Source organism: Pseudophryne corroboree, chromosome 1 (genome assembly GCF_028390025.1).
Source record: "Pseudophryne corroboree isolate aPseCor3 chromosome 1, aPseCor3.hap2, whole genome shotgun sequence".
NCBI classification, from domain to species: Eukaryota; Metazoa; Chordata; class Amphibia; order Anura; family Myobatrachidae; genus Pseudophryne; species Pseudophryne corroboree.
In genome coordinates, this window is record NC_086444.1 from 141,019,944 (window position 1) to 141,041,110 (window position 21,167).

Here is a 21,167-nt window from a genome sequence, read left to right on the forward strand (position 1 = left end):
GTAACGTGCTGACATTATCACGTAATTCCATAAACAAAGCCATCCATTCCGGTGTCGACTCCCTAGGGGGTGACATCACCATTACCGGCAATTGCTCCGCCTCCACACCAACATCGTCCTCATACATGTCGACACACACATACCGACACACAGCAGACACACAGGGAATGCTCTTATCGAAGACAGGACCCCACTAGCCCTTTGGGGAGACAGAGGGAGAGTTTGCCAGCACACACCCAAGCGCTATAAATATATAGGAACAACCCTATAGAAGTGTTGTTTCCTTTATAGCAGCTTAATATATCAATATCGCCAAAAAAGTGCCCCCCCTCTGTTGTTTTACCCTGTTTCTGTAGTGCAGGGGAGAGTCCTGGGAGCCTTCCTCGCAGCGGAGCTGTGCAGGAAAATGGCGCTGTGTGCTGAGGAGATAGGCCCCGCCCCCTATTTCGGCGGGCTCTTCTCCCGGTGTTTGTGAGACCTGGCAGGGGTTAAATACATCCATATAGCCCCAGGGGCTATATGTGATGTATTTTTAGCCAGAACAAGGTATTATCATTGCTGCCCAGGGCGCCCCCCCCCCCAGCGCCCTGCACCCTCAGTGACCGCTGGTGTGAAGTGTGCTGACAACAATGGCGCACAGCTGCAGTGCTGTGCGCTACCTCATGAAGACTGAAAAGTCTTCTGCCGCCGGTTTCTGGACCTCTTCACTTTTCGGCATCTGCAAGGGGGTCGGCGGCGCGGCTCCGGGACCGGACTCCATGGCTGGGCCTGTGTTCGATCCCTCTGGAGCTAATGGTGTCCAGTAGCCTAAGAAGCCAATCCATCCTGCACGCAGGTGAGTTCACTTCTTCTCCCCTAAGTCCCTCATTGCAGTGAGCCTGTTGCCAGCAGGACTCACTGAAAATAAAAATAAGAATTTACTTACCGATAATTCTATTTCTCGGAGTCCGTAGTGGATGCTGGGGTTCCTGAAAGGACCATGGGGGAATAGCGGCTCCGCAGGAGACAGGGCACAAAAGTAAAGCTTTCCGATCAGGTGGTGTGCACTGGCTCCTCCCCCTATGACCCTCCTCCAAGCCAGTTAGGTACTGTGCCCGGACGAGCGTACACAATAAGGGAGGAATTTTGAATCCCGGGTAAGACTCATACCAGCCACACCAATCACACCGTACAACTTGTGATCTAAACCCAGTTAACAGTATGATAACAGCGGAGCCTCTGAAAAGATGGCTCACAACAATAAAAACCCGATTTTTGTAACTATGTACAAGTATTGCAGATAATCCGCACTTGGGATGGGCGCCCAGCATCCACTACGGACTCCGAGAAATAGAATTATCGGTAAGTAAATTCTTATTTTCTCTATCGTCCTAGTGGATGCTGGGGTTCCTGAAAGGACCATGGGGATTATACCAAAGCTCCCAAACGGGCGGGAGAGTGCGGATGACTCTGCAGCACCGAATGAGAGAACTCCAGGTCCTCCTTAGCCAGGGTATCAAATTTGTAGAATTTAGCAAACGTGTTTGCCCCTGACCAAGTAGCTGCTCGGCAAAGTTGTAAAGCCGAGACCCCTCGGGCAGCCGCCCAAGATGAGCCCACCTTCCTTGTGGAATGGGCATTTACATATTTTGGCTGTGGCAGGCCTGCCACAGAATGTGCAAGCTGAATTGTATTACACATCCAACTAGCAATAGTCTGCTTAGAAGCAAGAGCACCCAGTTTGTTGGGTGCATACAGGATAACAGCAAGTCAGTTTTCCTGACTCCAGCCGTCCTGGAACATATTTTCAGGGCCCTGACAACATCTAGCAACTTGGAGTCCTCCAAGTCCCTAGTAGGTGCAAGGCACCACAATAAGCTGGTTCAGGTGAAACACTGACACCACCTTAGGGAGAGAACTGGGGACGAGTCCGCAGCTCTGCCCTGTCCGAATGGACAAACAGATATGGGCTTTTTTGAGAAAAAACCACCAATTTGACACTCGCCTGGTCCAGGCCAGGGCCAAGAGCATGGTCACTTTTCATGTGAGATGCTTCAAATCCACAGATTTGACTGGTTTTAAACCAATGTGATTTGAGGAATCCCAGAACTACGTTGAGATCCCACAGTGCCACTGGAGGCACAAAAGGGGGTTGTATATGCAATACTCCCTTGACAAACTTCTGGACTTCAGGAACTGAAGCCAATTCTTTCTGGAAGAAAATCGACAGGGCCGAAATTTGAACCTTAATGGACCCCAATTTGAGGCCCATAGACACTCCTGTTTGCAGGAAATGCAGGAAACGACCGAATTGAAATTTCTTTGTGGGGCCTTCCTGGCCTCACACCACGCAACATATTTTCGCCACATGTGGTGATAATGTTGTGCGGTCACCTCCTTTCTGGCTTTGACCAGGGTAGGAATGACCTCTTCCGGAATGCCTTTTTCCCTTAGGATCCGGCTTTCCACCGCCATGCCGACAAACGCAGCTGCGGTAAGTCTTGGAACAGACATGGTACTTGCTGAAGCAAGTCCTTTCTTAGCGGCAGAGGCCATAAGACCTCTGTAAGCATCTCTTGAAGTTCCGGGTACCAAGTCCTTCTTGGCCAATCCGGAGCCATGAGTATAGTTCTTACTCCTCTACGTCTTATAATTCTCAGCACCTTAGGTATGAGAAGCAGAGGAGGGAACACATACACCGACTGGTACACCCACGGTGTTACCAGAACGTCCACAGCTATTGCCTGAGGGTCTCTTGACCTGGCGCAATACCTGTCCCGTTTTTTGTTCAGACGGGACGCCATCATGTCCACCTTTGGTATTTCCCAACGGTTTACAATCATGTGGAAAAAACTTCCCGATGAAGTTTCCACTCTCCCGGGTGGAGGTCGTGCCTGCTGAGGAAGTCTGCTTCCCAGTTTCCATTCCCGGGATGAAACACTGCTGACAGTGCTATCACATGATTTTCCGCCCAGCGAAAAGTCCTTGCAGTTTTTGCCATTGCCCTCCTGCTTCTTGTGTCGCCCTGTCTGTTTACGTGGGCGACTGCCGTGATGTTTTTCCCACTGGATCAATACCGGCTGACCTTGAAGCAGAGGTCTTGCTAAGCTTAGAGCATTATAAATTTACCCTTAGCTCCAGTATATTTATGTGGAGAAAAGTCTCCAGACTTGGTCGCACTCCCTGGAAATTTTTTCCTTGTGTGACTGCTCCCCAGCCTCTCGGGCTGGGCTCCGTGGTCACCAGCATCCAATCCTGAATGCCGAATCTGCGGCCCTCTAGAAGATGAGCACTCTATAACCACCACAGGAGAGACACCCTTGTCCTTGGATATAGGGTTATCCGCTGATGCATCTGAAGATGCGATCCGGACCATTTGTCCAGCAGATCCCACTGAAAAGTTCTTGCGTGAAATCTGCCGAATGGAATTGCTTCGTAGGAAGCCACCATTTTTACCAGGACCCATGTGCAATGATGCACTGTGTTTAGGAGGTTCCTGACTAGCTCGGATAACTCCCTGGCTTTCTCTTCCGGGAGAAACACCTTTTTCTGGACTGTGTCCAGAATCATCCCTAGGCACAGCAGACGTGTCGTCGGGATCAGCTGCGATTTTGGAATATTTAGAATCCACCCGTGCTGTTGTAGCAGTATCCGAGATAGTGCTACTCCGACCTCCAACTGTTCCCTGGACTATGCCCTTATCAGGAGATCGTCCAAGTAAGGGATAATTAAGACGCCTTTTCTTCGAAGAAGAATCATCATTTCGGCCATTACCTTGGTAAAGACCCGGGGTGCCGTGGACAATCCAAACGGCAGCGTCTGAAACTGATAGTGACAGTTCTGCACCACGAACCTGAGGTACCCTTAGTGAGAAGGGCAAATTTGGGACATAGAGGTAAGCATCCCTGATGTCCCGGGACACTATATAGTCCCCTTCTTCCTGGTTCGTTATCACTGCTCTGAGTGACTCCATCTTGATTTGAACCTTTGTAAGTGTTCAAAAAAATTTTTTTTTTTAGAATAAGTCTCACCTAGCCTTCTGGCTTCAGTACCACAATATAGTGTGGAATAATACCCCTTTTCTTGTAGTAGGAGGGGTAATTTAATTATCACCTGCTGGGAATACAGCTTGTGAATTTTTTCCCATACTGCCTCCTTGTCGGAGGGAGACCTTGGTAAAGCAGACTTCAGGAGCCTGCGAAGGGGAAACGTCTCGACATTCCAATCTGTACCCCTGGGATACTACTTGTAGGATCCAGGGGTCCTGTACGGTCTCAGCGCCATGCTGAGAACTTGTCAGAAGCGGTGGAACGCTTCTGTTCCTGGGAATGGGCTGCCTGCTGCAGTCTTCTTCCCTTTCCTCTATCCCTGGGCAGATATGATCTTATAGGGACGAAAGGACTGAGGCTGAAAAGACTGTGTCTTTTTCTGCAGAGATGTGACTTAGGGTAAAAACGGCGGATTTTCCAGCAGTTGCCGTGGCCACCAGGTCCGATGGACCGACCCCAAATAACTCCTCTTCCTTTATACGGCAATACACCTTTGTGCCGTTTGGAATCTGCATCACCTGACCACTGTCGTGTCCATAACATCTTCTGGCAGATATGGACATCGCATTTACTCTTGATGCCAGAGTGCAAATATCCCTCTGTGCATCTCGCATATATAGAAATGCATCCTTTAAATGCTCTATAGTCAATAAAATACTGTCCCTGTCAAGGGTATCAATATTTTTAGTCAGGGAATCCGACCAAGCCACCCCAGCTCTGCACATCCAGGCTGAGGCGATCGCTGGTCGCAGTATAACACCAGTATGTGTGTATATACTTTTTATGATATTTTCCAGCCTCCTGTCAGCTGGTCCTTGAGGACGGCCCTATCTATAGACGGTACCGCCACTTGTTTTGATAAGCGTGTGAGCGCCTTATCCACCCTAAGGGGTGTTTCCCAACGCGCCCTAACTTCTGGCGGGAAAGGGTATACCGCCCATAATTTTCTATCGGGGGGAACCCACGCATCATCACACACTTTATTTAATTTATCTGATTCAGGAAAAACTACGGTAGTTTTTTCACATCCCACATAATACCCTCTTTTGTGGTACTTGTAGTATCAGAAATATGAAACACCTCCTTCATTGCCTTTAACGTGTGGCCCTAATAAGGAATACGTTTGTTTATTCACCGTCGACACTGGATTCAGTGTCCCTGTCTGTGTCTGTGTCGACCGACTAAAGTAAACGGGCGTTTTAAAACCCCTGACGGTGTTTTTGAGACGTCTGGACCGGTACTAATTGTTTGTCGGCCGTCTCATGTCGTCAACCGACCTTGCAGCGTGTTGACATTATCACGTAATTCCCTAAATAAGCCATCCATTCCGGTGTCGACTCCCTAGAGAGTGACATCACCATTACAGGCAATTGCTCCGCCTCCTCACCAACATCGTCCTCATACATGTCGACACACACGTACCGACACACAGCACACACACAGGGAATGCTCTGATAGAGGACAGGACCCACTAGCCCTTTGGAGAGACAGAGGGAGAGTTTACCAGCACACACCAAAAACGCTATAATTATATAGGGACAACCTTATATAAGTGTTTTCCCTTATAGCATCTTTTTTATATATTTCTAACGCCAAATTAGTGTCCCCCCTCTCTGTTTTAACCCTGTTTCTGTAGTGCAGTGCAGGGGAGAGCCTGGGAGCCTTCCCTCCAGCCTTTCTGTGAGGGAAAATGGCGCTGTGTGCTGAGGAGATAGGCCCCGCCCCTTTTTCGGCGGCCTCGTCTCCCGCTCTTAACGGATTCTGGCAGGGGTTAAATATCTCCATATAGCCTCCGGAGGCTATATGTGAGGTATTTTTAGCCAAAATAGGTATTCATTTGCCTCCCAGGGCGCCCCCCTCCCAGCGCCCTGCACCCTCAGTGACTGCCGTGTGAAGTGTGCTGAGAGGAAAATGGCGCACAGCTGCAGTGCTGTGCGCTACCTTTAGAAGACTGAGGAGTCTTCTGCCGCCGATTCTGGACCTCTTCTTACTTCAGCATCTGCAAGGGGGCCGGCGGCAAGGCTCCGGTGACCATCCAGGCTGTACCTGTGATCGTCCCTCTGGAGCTGATGTCCAGTAGCCAAGAAGCCAATCCATCCTGCACGCAGGTGAGTTCACTTCTTCTCCCCTAAGTCCCTCGTTGCAGTGATCCTGTTGCCAGCAGGACTCACTGTAAAATAAAAAACCTAAGCTAAACTTTTCTAAGCAGCTCTTTAGGAGAGCCACCTAGATTGCACCCTTCTCGGCCGGGCACAAAAATCTAACTGGCTTGGAGGAGGGTCATAGGGGGAGGAGCCAGTGCACACCACCTGATCGGAAAGCTTTACTTTTGTGCCCTGTCTCCTGCGGAGCCGCTATTCCCCCATGGTCCTTTCAGGAACCCCAGCATCCACTAGGACGATAGAGAAAAAAACCTAATAACTTTTTCTAAGCAGCTCTTTAGGAGAGCCACCTAGATTGCACCCTGCTCGGACGGGCACAAAAACCTAACTGAGGCTTGGAGGAGGGTCATAGGGGGAGGAGCCAGTGCACACCACCTAGTCCTAAAGCTTTTATTTTTGTGCCCTGTCTCCTGCGGAGCCGCTAATCCCCATGGTCCTGACGGAGTCCCAGCATCCACTAGGACGTCAGAGAAAAAAGGTTAAATCAAAGAAGCTAGTGCTCAACGTTAAATAAACAATCCTGGAAGGCAACATCTGGCCAACCGGCATCAGTATGGCAGCACACCATGATCTCAAATGACTTACCTCCTGTGACTGTATTAGAAGAATGCTGAGGTCTGTACTGTGTTCCATCGTCTTACCGATTAACCTATAATACAGTTCAAATGTATTTAATCTTCTAGGTTTCCAAAATGTGGAAACAGAGTCCTCAAATAATATTGCATATAAAACTCTTATCTTGAGGCATTATCCAGAAAACTAGACTTCTAGAGAGTGATATTGCTTGGTAATAACCAGACAGCACTTCATGCTATAGTCACTGATGAGCACTGTTTTTCCCTTTTCATTAAGTTATTTTTTTTTTTTTAAAGTTTGCTTTCTATATGTATGCTTATAGAAAAAAGGCAAATATACCATCAGTGAAGAGGGCATACAGCAAGCAATGAAACAAAATACTGTAGTATAGCAAAAGTACATGATTAAAGATGGAGTAGCAACAACTATCAATCTCTGAGAAAGCATCACTGTGTGGTCACCAACATAATACAGCCTTTCATGAACAGTAAACTAGCTACGGCAAATGAGGCACAACATTAAGATTGCAGGTTCCAAAGGCATCCCTGTGTCCTCCAAATCACACCAAACCAGTCTAGGAAACAGATTTTCGCATCCAAATACACATTAAATTGTAATGCCGGGTCTATAGTCTGTCGTATGCCTTTGCAACAGCACTGCAAATTGGGCCAAAACTACGCAAGTCATCTGTAGTGAAGTGGTATTTCATACACTGTGGAGTGTCCCTAAAGCTTGCCCTGTAGAGACAGTTTAGGTCTATCAAAACACAAAGATAACTGTATCCAAAACAACCGGTTTAATGGATAAATAATGACTGCAACCACAGGTGTGGCTGTACATGCGCAAAGTACCGATATCCGGTACTTTATGCATTATGCGTGTGCACGTACAGGTCCTGCGATATCGGAAGCAGGAAGGCAGCACACTGTCAGCGATTGACAGTCTGCTGCCTTTCGAGGAGGTGGTGACGACAGGGAAGGGGTCAGGGATCTCCGTTGTAGGACGAGGATTTCCTGTCCTCTGCGGCGCTTGCCTTGCACCATAGGGAAGAGAGATCCGATGTTGCGTCCTAGGACGCAGCTCAGATCACTATTGCTGCAGAAGGCATCTGCTTGTAACAGCCGCCTCACCATATAGCACTATCACTGCTGCTTCCAAGGAAGTGATAGCAACTCCAACCGCATCTGATTGCCCCCTACTGGACAACGAATAGTAATGCAGGTACACTATTTGAACACAGTGCATATATCAAATTTACACAGCCAAATAAGTATGTAGACAGTTCAGTCTGAAAAATAAGGTGTAGTACACCAAATTACGGTGTGACTGATTTTGCTAGTTCTACATTTGCAAGGATTACCAGTGTCTAAGACAGGCTGAGCCCTCCCTCTCTTTTTCTGCATCACGCTGTCTCCTAAATGCATCACTTTATGAAATAATTGTGATTGTGTTCCTAAAGAAACGGAAACATCTATTATGTTAGGCGACATGACTATGAATTTAATTGATTTTTGCTATAAACTAGCTGTGACAGTATTACTATACGTCATGTGATTATAGGAGGCGATATAAGGTATTTGAATTATAGACAGTATAAGCCTGATTTCCCCACTGTAGTCTTAGCTTTCAAGACTACTATGAATCAATTGGTATTCAAGTCTAATTTCTAGTAGTGATTACATTTTAATATAAAATAATAAGAATTTACTTACCGATAATTCTATTTCTCGGAGTCCGTAGTGGATGCTGGGGTTCCTGAAAGGACCATGGGGAATAGCGGCTCCGCAGGAGACAGGGCACAAAAAGTAAAGCTTTTCCAGATCAGGTGGTGTGCACTGGCTCCTCCTCCCATGACCCTCCTCCAGACTCCAGTTAGGTACTGTGCCCGGACGAGCGTACACAATAAGGGAGGATTTTGAATCCCGGGTAAGACTCATACCAGCCACACCAATCACACCGTACAACTTGTGATCTAAACCCAGGTAACAGTATGATAACAAAAAGGAGCCTCTGAAAGACGGCTTCCTACAATAACCCGATTTTTGTAACAATAACTATGTACAAGTATTGCAGAATAATCCGCACTTGGGATGGGCGCCCAGCATCCACTACGGACTCCGAGAAATAGAATTATCGGTAAGTAAATTCTTATTTTCTCTATCGTCCTAGTGGATGCTGGGGTTCCTGAAAGGACCATGGGGATTATACCAAAGCTCCCAAACGGGCGGGAGAGTGCGGATGACTCTGCAGCACCGAATGAGAGAACTCCAGGTCCTCTTTTGCCAGGGTATCAAATTTGTAAAATTTTACAAACGTGTTCTCCCCCGACCACGTAGCTGCTCGGCAGAGTTGTAATGTCGAGACCCCTCGGGCAGCCGCCCAAGATGAGCCCACCTTCCTTGTGGAATGGGCATTTACATATTTTTTGCTGTGGCAAGCCTGCCACAGAATGTGCAAGCTGAATTGTACTACAAATCCAACGAGCAATAGTCTGCTTAGAAGCAGGAGCACCCAGCTTGTTGGGTGCATACAGGATAAACAGCAAGTCAGATTTCCTGACTCCAGCCGACCTGGAAACTATATTTTCAGGGTCCTGACAACATCCAGCAACTTGGAGTCCTCCAAGTCCCTAGTAGCCGCAGGCACCACAATAAGCTGGTTCAGGTGAAACGCTGACACCACCTTAGGGAGAAACTGGGGACGAGTCCACAGCTTTGCTCTGTCCGAATGGACAATCAGATATGGCTTTGTGAGATAAAGCCGCCAATTCTGACACTCGCCTGGCCGAGGCCAGGACCAACAGCATGGTCACTTTCCATGTGAGATATATCAAATCCACAGATTTGAGTTGTTTAAAACAATGTGATTTTAGGAATCCCAAACTACGTTGAGATCGCCCAGTGCCACTGGAGACATCAAAAAGGGGTTGTATATGCAGTACTCCCTTAACAACTTCTGGACTTCAGGAACTGAAGCCAATTTCTTTCTGGAAGAAAATCGACCGGTCGAAATTTGAACCTTAATGGACCCCAATTTGAGACCCATATACACTCCTGCTTGCAGGAAATGTAGGAATTAACCTAGTTGAAATTCTTCCGTGGAGCCTTCCTGGCCTCACACCATGGAACATATTTTCACCTAAGCGGTGATAATGTTGTGCGGTCACCTCCTTCCTGGCTCTGACCAGGGTAGGGATGACCTCTTCCGGAATGCCTTTTTCCCTTAGGATCCGGCGTTCACCCGCCCTGGCGTCAACGCAGCAGCGGTAAGTCATGGAACAGACATGATTCTTGCTGAATCAAGATCCTTTCTAGTATCTCTTGAAGTTCCGGGTACCAAGTTCTTCTTGGCCCAAACCGGAACCCCGAGTATAGTTCTTACTCCTCTCCTTCCTATCATTCTCCATACACTGGGTATGAAAGGCAGAGGAGGGAACACATACACCGACTGGTACACCCACGGTGTTACCAGAGCGTCCCAGCTATTGCCTGAGGGTCTCTAGACCTGGCGCTTCATGTGGGACGCCATCATAACCACCTTTGGTCTTTCCCAACGGTTTACAAACATGTGGAAACTTCCAGATGAAGTTCCCACTTTTCCGGGTGGAATTCATTTATGCTGAGGAAATCTTCCTAGTTGTCCACTCCCGGAATGAACACTGCTGACAGTGTTATCACATGATCTTTCGCCCAGCGAAGAATCCTTGCTGTCATTGCCCTCCTGCTTCTTGTGCCGCCCCGTCTGTTTACGTGGGCGACTGCCATGATGATGTCCTACTGGATCAGCACCGGTTGACTTTGAAGCAGAGGTCTTCCTAGGCTCAGAGCATCGTAAATTGCCCTTAGCTCCAGTATATTCATGTGGAGAGAAATCTCCAGACTTGACCACACTTCCTTGGAAATTTCTTCCTTGTGTGACTGTTCCCCAGCCTCTCAGGCTGGCATCCGTGGTCACCAGAACACAGTCCTGAATGCTGAATGTGCTGCCCTCTAGAAGATGAGCACTCTGCAGCCCCCACAGAAGAGACACCCTTGTCCTTGGAGACAGGGTTATCCGCTGATGCATCTGAAGATGCGATCCGGACCATTCGTCCAGCAAATCCCCCTGAAAAGTTTTTGCGTGAGATCTGCCGAATGGAATCGCTTCGTAAGAAGCCACCATTTTTCCCAGGACTCCTGTGCATTGATGCACTGATACTTGGCCTGGATTTAGGAGGTTTCTGACTAGGTCGGATAACTCCCTGGCTTTCCCCTCCAGGAGAAATACCTCTTTCTGGACTATGCCCAGAATCATTCCTAGGAACAGCAGACGTATCATCGGAAAACAGCTGCGATTTTTGGAATATTTAGAATCCACTCGTGCTGTCGTAGAACTACTTTAGATAGTTCTTTTCCGACCTCCAACTGTTCTCTGGAAACTTGTCCCTTTCAGGATATCGTCCAAGTAAGGGATAATTTAGATGCCTTTCTTCTTTTAAGAATCATCTTTTCGGCCATTACCTTGGTAAAGGCCCGGGGTGCCGTGGATAATTCAACGGCAGCGTCTGAAACTGATATTGACAGTTCTGTATCACGAACCAGAGGTACCCTTGTTGAGAAGGGCAAATTTGGACATGGAGGTAATCCTTGATGTCCAGGGACACCATATAGTCCCCTTTTTTCCGGTTCTCTATCACTGCTCTGAGTGACTCCATCTTGATTTGAACCTTTTTATGTAAGTGTTCAAAGATTTCAGATTTAGACTATGTCTCACCAAGCCGTCTGGCTTCAGTACCACAATATAGTGTGGAGGACTAATACCCTTTTCCTTGTTGTAGGAGGGGTACTTTGATTATCACCTGCTGGAAATACAGCTTGTGAATTTTTTCCCCAATACTGCCTCCTTGTCGGAGGGAGCCGTTGGTAAAGCAGGCTTCAGGAACCTGCGAGGAAAAAATGTCTCGACTCTCCAATCTGTACCCCTGGGATAATACTTGTATGATCTAGGGGTCAACTTGCGAGTGATCCCACTGCGCGCTGAGACTCTTGAGACTACCCCCCCACTGGTGGAGGGCTTCTTTTCCTGGGAAGGGGCTGCCTGCTGCAGTCTACTTCCCTTTCCTCTATGTCTGGGCAGATATGACTGGCCTTTTGCCCGCTTGCCCACATGGGAACGGAAGGATTGAGGCTGAAAAGACAGTGTCTTTTTCTGCTGAGATGTAACTTGGGGTAAAAAGGTTGGATTTCCCAGCTGTGGCCGTGGCCCCCAGGTCCGACGGACCGACCCCAAATAACTCCTTCCCTTTATACGGCAATACTTCCATGTGCCGTATGGGATCTGTATCACCTGACCACTGTCGTGTCCATGACATCTTCTGGGAGATATGGACAACGCACTTATCCTGATGCCAGAGTGCAAATATCCCTCTGTGCATCTCGCATACATATATATAGAATGCATCCTATTAAATGCTCTATATCAATAAAATATTTTTAGTCAGGGAATTCGACCAAGCCAACCCAGCACTGCATCTCCAGGCTGATGGCGATCGCTGGTCGCAGTATAACCACCGTCTGTGTGTATATACTTTTTAGGATATTTTTCCAGCTGCCTATCAGCTGGCTCCTTGAGGGCGGCCGTATTTGGAGACGGTAACGCCACTTGATAAGTGTGTGAGCGCCTTATCCACCCTAATGGGTGTTTCCCAACGCGCCCTAACTTCTGGCGGGAAAAGGTATAACGCCAATATTTGCTATCGGGGTAAACCCACGCATCATCACACACTTCATTTTATTTTATCTGATTCAGGAAAAACTACAGGTAGTTTTTTCACTTCCACATAATACCCTTTTCTGTGGTACTTGTAGTATCAGAAATATGTAACAGCTCCTTCATTGCCCTTAACGTGTGGCCCTAATGAGGAATACGTTTGTTTATTCACCGTCGACACTGGATTCAGTGTCCGTGTCTGTGTCTGTGTCGACCGACTGAGGTAAATGGGCGTTTTTTATAAAAAAACCCTGACGGTGTTTCTGAGACGCCTGGACCGTTACTAATTGTTTGTCGGCCGTCTCATGTCGTCAACCGACCTTGCAGCGTGTTGACATTCTCACGTAATTCCCTAAATAAGCCATCCATTCCGGTGTCGACTCCCTAGAGAGTGACATCACCATTACAGGCAATTTCTCCGCCTCCTCCAGCATCGTCCTCATACATGTCGACACACACGTACCGACACACAGCACACACACCTGGAATGCTCTGACAGAGGACAGGACCCCACTAGCCCTTTGGAGAGACAGAGGGAGAGTTTGCCAGCACACACCAAAAAACGCTATAATTTATATAGGGACAACCTTATATAAGTGTTTCTCCCTAATAGCATCTTTATATATATATTTATATCGCCAATTAGTGCCCCCCCTCTCTGTTTAAACCCTGTTTCTGTAGTGCAGTGCAGGGGAGAGCCTGGGAGCCTTCTCTCCAGCCTTTCTGTGAGAGAAAAAATGGCGCTGTGTGCTGAGGAGATAGGCCCCGCCCCTTTTACGGCGGGCTCGTCTCCCGCTCTTTAGTGAAGTTTGGCAGGGGTTAAATATCTCCATATAGCCTCTGGGGGCTATATGTGAGGTATTTTTAGCCAGTATATAGGTTTACATTTGCCTCCCAGGGCGCCCCCCCCCAGCGCCCTGCACCCTCAGTGACAGCGTGTGAAGTGTGCTGAGAGGAAAATGGCGCACAGCTGCAGTGCTGTGCGCTACCTTTAGAAGACTGTCAGAGTCTTCAGCCGCCGATTCTGGACCTCTTCTAACTTCAGCATCTGCAAGGGGGCCGGCGGCGCGGCTCCGGTGACCATCCAGGCTGTACCTGTGATCGTCCCTCTGGAGCTAATGTCCAGTAGCCAAGAAGCCAATCCATCCTGCACGCAGGTGAGTTCACTTCTTCTCCCCTCAGTCCCTCGTTGCAGTGATCCTGTTGCCAGCAGGACTCACTGTAAAATAAAAAACCTAAGCTAAACTTTCTCTAAGCAGCTCTTTAGGAGAGCCACCTAGATTGCACCATTCTCGGCCGGGCACAAAAATCTAACTGGAGTCTGGAGGAGGGTCATGGGAGGAGGAGCCAGTGCACACCACCTGATCTGGAAAAGCTTTACTTTTTGTGCCCTGTCTCCTGCGGAGCCGCTATTCCCCATGGTCCTTTCAGGAACCCCAGCATCCACTAGGACGATAGAGAAAATATATTTTTACATTTTATGATTAGCTGGCGCATTTTTCTTTTGTTTTCCAGTGATGGTACTGTAATTAAAAATGAATTTTATGATTTGTTTTGTGGATTAAGTATGACACACCTGTGATGAATGGGCTATTAGCACTGCAGCACATCACCTTGAAAAAGCTGTGTGAAACAGCGAAACGCGTTGGTGGAGGAGCTGGACTCTAACATATTCATCCAAAAACTAAGCCTGGAAGTCGGATATAGGAACTTTCATCAGCGATTTGGATACTTGCAAACACAGACCTGAGCTTACAAATTGGACCAAGCAGATTCTTGAACCAAGCCAATACAAGGTCCTCATCTCCAACTACAGTTGGTAAATATTCCATTCGCTTGTACCTGTTCCTGGACTGTGGCTATAACATATGGATGAACTTTAATATTTGAGTTCCAGCACAATTTTACAAATTCTATATATCTCTATATGGAACTTTTTATTGAATGCAGTGCTATGATATGCCCTTATTTACATAAATAATGTTTTAAACAAAATGTTGCAACAATAGGATTATACAGAGTATTTAATAAAATTGTGATATTTTTATTTAGCTCTCTAGTGCCAATTTGTTTTTGTGTTTATCTATTTGTGGGGACTAACTATCCCGATATTTATTGGCAGCATTTAGTTAAGCAGCTCACGATCAGCGCCAAAAAAAATTACTTAGTAATTTATTTCCTACAGTTTCTGAAAACCTTGCGATGGCTCCAGGAGGCGTCTATATTCTCTTCTGGACGAAGCTTCACTTGCGACGATATGCAAGTCCGTAGCCTGAAAAATCGCAGCTGCGTAGGCGTGCGTGTACAAACATGAATTAGGGTTTAGAGAGAAATATATAACAAGTATATATTGGACAGGCGCAGAAATGGGTGGTTCCTCCTAGCTGCTGTATGTTGGAGGTGGTCAGTCTCCGTAAGGTATATGCAAAAAGGATAAGATAACAGCGCTAACACAAGTGATACTAAATGAGCAAATTTATTAATTTTAAAATAAACTGGTAGTCTAAAATTACATATGAAATAATGATAATAATTGCTCTTAGACCAATTGGTAGATGTAAATGGCATGCATCAATAAATGACCTTATAGAGACAGTCTAAAGTCCATAAACGTGGTGACTGATATTATACCAGGTTCAAATAGTCAATTACCCATCAAGTGTTCCAATGCATGGATCCTGATCCAGGTCTTTATTTGTGTGATGGATTCTGGTTCACAGTTCTTTCAGATTGACACTCTTATGTCCAATTCGCTGTGTTCCTTAAAAAATGAATCCTGTAGAATGTGTTTAAAAGACCAAAGCTGGGATCGGGGTCCTGGTTCACCAGTTGCATGCAGATGGTAATGACATTACCATCTGCATGCAACTGGTGAACCAGGACCCCGATCCCAGCTTTGGTCTTTTAAACACATTCTACAGGATTCATTTTTTAAGGAACACAGCGAATTGGACATAAGAGTGTCAATCTGAAAGAACTGTGAACCAGAATCCATCACACAAATAAAGACCTGGATCAGGATCCATGCATTGGAACACTTGATGGGTAATTGACTATTTGAACCTGGTATAATATCAGTCACCACGTTTATGGACTTTAGACTGTCTCTATAAGGTCATTTATTGATGCATGCCATTTACATCTACCAATTGGTCTAAGAGCAATTATTATCATTATTTCATATGTAATTTTAGACTACCAGTTTATTTTAAAATTAATAAATTTGCTCATTTAGTATCACTTGTGTTAGCGCTGTTATCTTATCCTTTATGAATTAGGGTTTGGTAGGTGTACACAGAATACTTACTGTGCCTCTGTGCTCTTCTCAAATATCTTGTCAAACATTACATCAGATACATGTAATCTGTAAAGAAGAGAAACAGCTCATACTATTTCTGCTAACCATTTTACGAGCACCAATGTTATTTTGAATATTGCCTAAAATAATTTAAAAGGCAATGCAATAGCCACCTTTAAGCCCTGTATACACAAAGTGGTCTACAATTTGCATAAACATTACTATTTTGTAACTATAATCCCTTTTCCATTTTATTGGGGTCGATTCAATTCGGCAACAGTTGAATAGCGCCGGGAGTTCGCTCCCGGCGCTATTCAATACAGCGACGACTGACCCTCAATTGTCGGGAATTCTTCTCTCATCCCCGGGAGAGAAGAAACTCGACAAAAGTGCTGCCGCGCAGCCGGGGCGAGGCTGATTCTGTCGGGAATCAGCATCGCCGTGGGTAGTTAAGTCGGAGAATGCCCGTTCTCCCAATAAAACTACCTGTTAAGTCGGTGAGAACAGGCCATCGCCGACTTAACTGGAGCTGAATTGAAAAGCATCAGGAGCTAATTCCCGGCACTATTCAACTGTTGCCGAATTGAATCGACCCCATTGTTAGTTACATTCACTCTCTGGCAGGGTATCTAATAGTACTTGTTGTTCTGGCTCTTCTGAATAGACCATATAACATCATCATCTCCTCTGACCAGTCACCTAGCAGCCATCATATCTGGAAATGAGGTGGAAGACATGCACCTTGAATAGTTACACCCCCTTGTATTTAAAAACACACACTGCTCATACCAAACCCAGAACTTAAACTCACAACCCCATACACTGTAGTCAAATACCTAACATGTAGTCATTTGCTCCTGCATTGGAATCCTGAGGATTCTAAATATGTGAGGCTAGTTGTAATGGTCAGTTCAAAAGGATTACATCCAAGCAGATCTATGTAGTGTGTGGCTGAACATTACATAGATATGCTTAGCTGTAATGGTTTTAAACTGACATTTACAACTAGCTTCATATGCTTAAGAGTTCATTGGCTTTCTATGCAGGAGCAAATAAATGTGTTAGGTGTCTGAGTGTGTTGTATGAGGTTGTGAGTTCAAGTCATGGATACGGCATGCTCAGAAATGGTCTTTAAAGTACAGAGGGATGCAACTGAACGACAAGGTGCATAGTAATCACACCAATACGGACATCTCACAAGTTAAAATGTATAAATATGAGAAACCCTGCCTTCCAAATCCTGCATTTGCCCATGTTCGCAGAGGGAAAGGTTTATGCCCCTGCCCACCTTGGCTGAGGTTTACCTAGTATGAGTCCTTTCATAATAGGAAACATTATGTTCTCTAGCACTATAAAAAGGTAGAAATATGACTGCAAATGGCATTAGGTCATTCTTACCTGTCTAGCACCAATCTTTTGTTGCGGAATATAGTTCTCAGCTTGTCAACCTCTTTTTCTAGATTTTTAACTCTGCCAAAACCAGAAATTTTGCTGATGTACTTTGCAGCAATTTTACAATAAAAGAATATATAAAGTTGTGATATATCATAAAAAGATCCAAGATCACACACAGCTTTAGCCCTCATGCATTATTTACAGGATTACTATTAAAAGTATTCATTTAAACAGTCAAAGTCATAGGTTGGCTATTTTTTTTTTTTTTTTAATCAGAGATAAAATATTACCCAGATAATATAGACAGATGTATGAAATAGAGAAAGGAAAAACTAAAATAAGATTTTAAACCTACCGGTAAATCTTTCTCTCGTAGTCCGTAGAGGATGCTGGGGACTCCGTAAGGACCATGGGGATAGACGGGCTCCGCAGGAGACATGGGCACTTTAAGAAAGACTTTGGATCTGGGTGTGCACTGGCTCCTCCCTCTATGCCCCTCCTCCAGACCTCAGTTAGAGAAACTGTGCCCAGAGGAGACGGACAGTACGGGGAAAGGATTTTAGTTAATCCAAGGGCAAGATTCATACCAGCCACACCGTATAACTTGTGATATACTATCTAGTTAACAGTATGAAAAAAAAAAAAAACATGGCATCGGGACAAAACCGATGAAACTATAACATAACCCTTATGTAAGCAATAACTAAATACAAGTCTTGCAGAAGTAGTCCGCACTTGGGACGGGCGCCCAGCATCCTCTACGGACTACGAGAAAAAGGATTTACCGGTAGGTTTAAAATCTTATTTTCTCTAGCGTCCTAGAGGATGCTGGGGACTCCGTAAGGACCATGGGGATTATACCAAAGCTCCCAAACGGGCGGGAGAGTGCGGATGACTCTGCAGCACCGATTGAGCAAACAGGAGGTCCTCCTCAGCCAGTGTAACAAACTTATAGAACTTTGCAAAGGTGTTTGACCCCGACCAAGCAGCTGCTCGGCACAGCTGTAGTGCCGAGACCCCTCGGGCAGCCGCCCAAGAAGAGCCCACCTTCCTAGTGGAATGGGCCTTAACCGATCTTGGTAACGGCAATCCTGCCGTAGAATGCGCCTGCTGAATCGTGTTACAGATCCAGCAAGCAATAGTCTGCTTTGAAGCAGGAGCGCCAACCTTGTTGGCTGCATACAGGACAAACAGTGCTTCTGTCTTTCTGACTCTAGCCGTTCTGGCCACGTCAATTTTCAAAGCCCTGACCACATCAAGGGACTCTGAATCCTCCAAGTCACGCGTAGCCACAGGCACGACAATAAGTTGGTTCATATGAAAAGATGAAACCACTTTATGGTAGGAATTGAGGACGCGTCCGCAATTCCGCCCTATACATATGGAAAACCAGATAGGGGCTTTTATGTGATAAAGCCGCTAATTCCGAAACTCGCCTAGCCGAAGCCAAGGCTAACAACATGACCACCTTCCAAGTGAGATATTTAAACTCCACCGTTTTAAGTGGTTCAAACCAATGTGACTTAAGGAAACTTAACACCACGTTAAGGTCCCAAGGCGCCACCGGAGGTACAAAAGGAGGCTGAATATGCAGTACTCCATTCACAAACGTCTGTACTTCTGGGAGAGAGGCCAATTCCTTTTGAAAGAAAATGGATAAGGCCGAAATCTGAACCTTAATAGATCCTAATTTTAGGCCCAAATTCACTCCAGTTTGTAGGAAGTGAAGAAAACGGCCCAGATGGAATTCTTCCGTAGGAGCATTCCTGGCCTCACACCAAGAAACATATTTTTGCCATATTCGGTGATGTTTTGATGTCACGTCCTTCCTAGCCTTTATCAGTGTAGGAATGACCTCATCCGGAATACCTTTTTCTGCTAGGATTCGGCGTTCAACTGCCATGCCGTCAAACGCAGCCGCGGTAAGTCTTGGAATAGACAGGGCCCCTGTTGCAACAGGTCCGGTCTTAGAGGAAGAGGCCACGGGTCTTCTGTGTGCATCTCCTGTAGATCCGAATACCAGGTCCTTCGTGGCCAATCTGGAACAATGAGGATTGTTCTCACTCCTCTTTTTTCTTATTATTCTTCACAACTTGGGTATGAGAGGAAGAGGAGGAAATACATAGACCGACCGGAACAGCCACGGTCTCACTAGGGCGTCCACAGCTACCGCCTGAGGATCTCGACCTGGAGCAATACCTTTGTAGCTTTTTGTTGAGACGGGACATCGTGTCTATTTGGGGCAGTCCCCACCGACTTGCAATCTTCGCAAAGACTTCTTGATGAAGTCCCCACTCTCCCGGATGTAGGTCGTGTCTGCTGAGGAAGTCTGCTTCCCAGTTGTCCACTCCCGGAATGAACACTGCTGACAGTGCGCTTACATGATTCTCCACCCAGCGAAGAATTCTGGCGGCTTCCGCCATCGCCACTCTGCTCCTTGTGCCGCCTTGGTGGTTTACATGAGCTACTGCGGTGACGTTGTCTGACTGGATCAGAACTGGTTGGTCGCGAAGTAATGCCTCCGCTTGACGTAGGGCGTTGTATATGGCCCTAAGTTCCAGGATGTTGATGTGGAGACAAGTCTCTAAACTTGACCAAAGACCTTGGAAATTTCTGTGCGACTGCTCCCCAACCTCGGAGGCTTGCGTCCGTGGTCACCAGGATCCAGTCCCGAATGCCAAACCTGCGGCCCTCTAGGAGATGAGCACTCTGCAGCCACCACAGGAGAGATACCCTGGCTCTGGGGGACAGGGTGATCCGCTGATGAATTTGTAGATGTGACCCGGACCACTTGTCCAGTAGGTCCCATTGGAAAGTCCTCGCATGGAACCTGCCAAAGGGAATGGCTCCGTATGATGCCACCATCTTTCCCAGGACTCGCGTGCAGTGATGCACTGACACCTGTTTTGGCTTCAATAGGTTCCTGACCAGAGTCATGAGTTCTTGAGCTTTTTAAGTCGGAAGAAAAACCCTTTTCTGGTCTGTGTCCAGAAACATGCCCAAGAAGGTCAGACGAGTCGTAGGAACCAGTTGTGACTTCGGGATATTGAGAATCCAGCCGTGCTGCTGTAACACCTTCAATGAAAGCGACACGCTGTTCAGTAATTTCTCTCGTGATTTCGCTTTTATGAGGAGATCGTCAAAGTATGGGATAATCGTGACACCCTGCTTGCGCAGGAGCACCATCATTTCCGCCATTACCTTGGTGAAAATCTTCGGGGCCGTGGAAAGCCCAAACGGCAACGTCTGAAATTGGTAATGACAATCCTGTACCGCAAATCTCAGGTACGCCTGATGAGGAGGATATATGGGAACATGCAGGTATGCATCCTTTATGTCCAGAGATACCATAAAATCTCCCCCTTCCAGGCTGGCGATGACCGCTCTGAGCGATTCCATTTTGAACTTGAACTTGATAATGTCGATTTTATATTAAAACAGAAAGCTATACCTTTAAACACACTTTTACCATGGAGCCGTTCCGGCCGCTAGACTTAATATGCACTCTACGTACCTTTTACGCTATTTGCGTACAGAGTCGCGTACCTTGTACGGACTTCGCGTACAAACGCCACACTGGGGGTACAAAGTACACACAGCGCGCACACACCCAGAGATACACTTTAAACCTTTGTAGTAATGCAATGCAATGATATTACACTTTAAACCTTATGCAGCAATGCACTGCAATGATATTACACTTTAAACCTTATGCAGCAATTCAATGCAATAATGCTATTACACTTTAAAACCTTAGCAGGGAAAAGAGGACACAACACCGATTTGTAGTTAATCACTGGGTTCCGACACCACAGAGTAATATTTCTGAAAGGGGGGTTATGCACTGCAATACAACAGAGTAAATGGCTACAGTCAATGTACATACGTGAGAATATGCGCTTGCGCAACCCGGCCCGGTCCTCCGCTATCAAGTTGATTGCGTTGAGAGTCTTGTGTGTG

General features: G+C 46.4%; 1 protein-coding gene across 2 annotated transcripts in view; it reads right to left on the reverse strand.

Annotated features, from left to right (window-relative positions):
* The window catches only part of CENPH (centromere protein H), a 135,612-nt gene that overhangs the window by 50,033 nt on the left and 64,412 nt on the right, over positions 1 to 21,167 (reverse strand). Inside the window, exons 4-6 of one of the 2 annotated variants that reach the window (XM_063963349.1) lie at positions 17,211 to 17,282; positions 15,822 to 15,878; positions 6,776 to 6,839 (exon numbers count right to left, since the gene is read on the reverse strand). In XM_063963349.1, coding sequence (XP_063819419.1) covers positions 6,776 to 6,839; positions 15,822 to 15,878; positions 17,211 to 17,282 — 193 coding nt within the window. The remainder of the gene's footprint in view (positions 1 to 6,775; positions 6,840 to 15,821; positions 15,879 to 17,210; positions 17,283 to 21,167) is intronic. The other variant, XM_063963352.1, reaches the window with a different exon arrangement.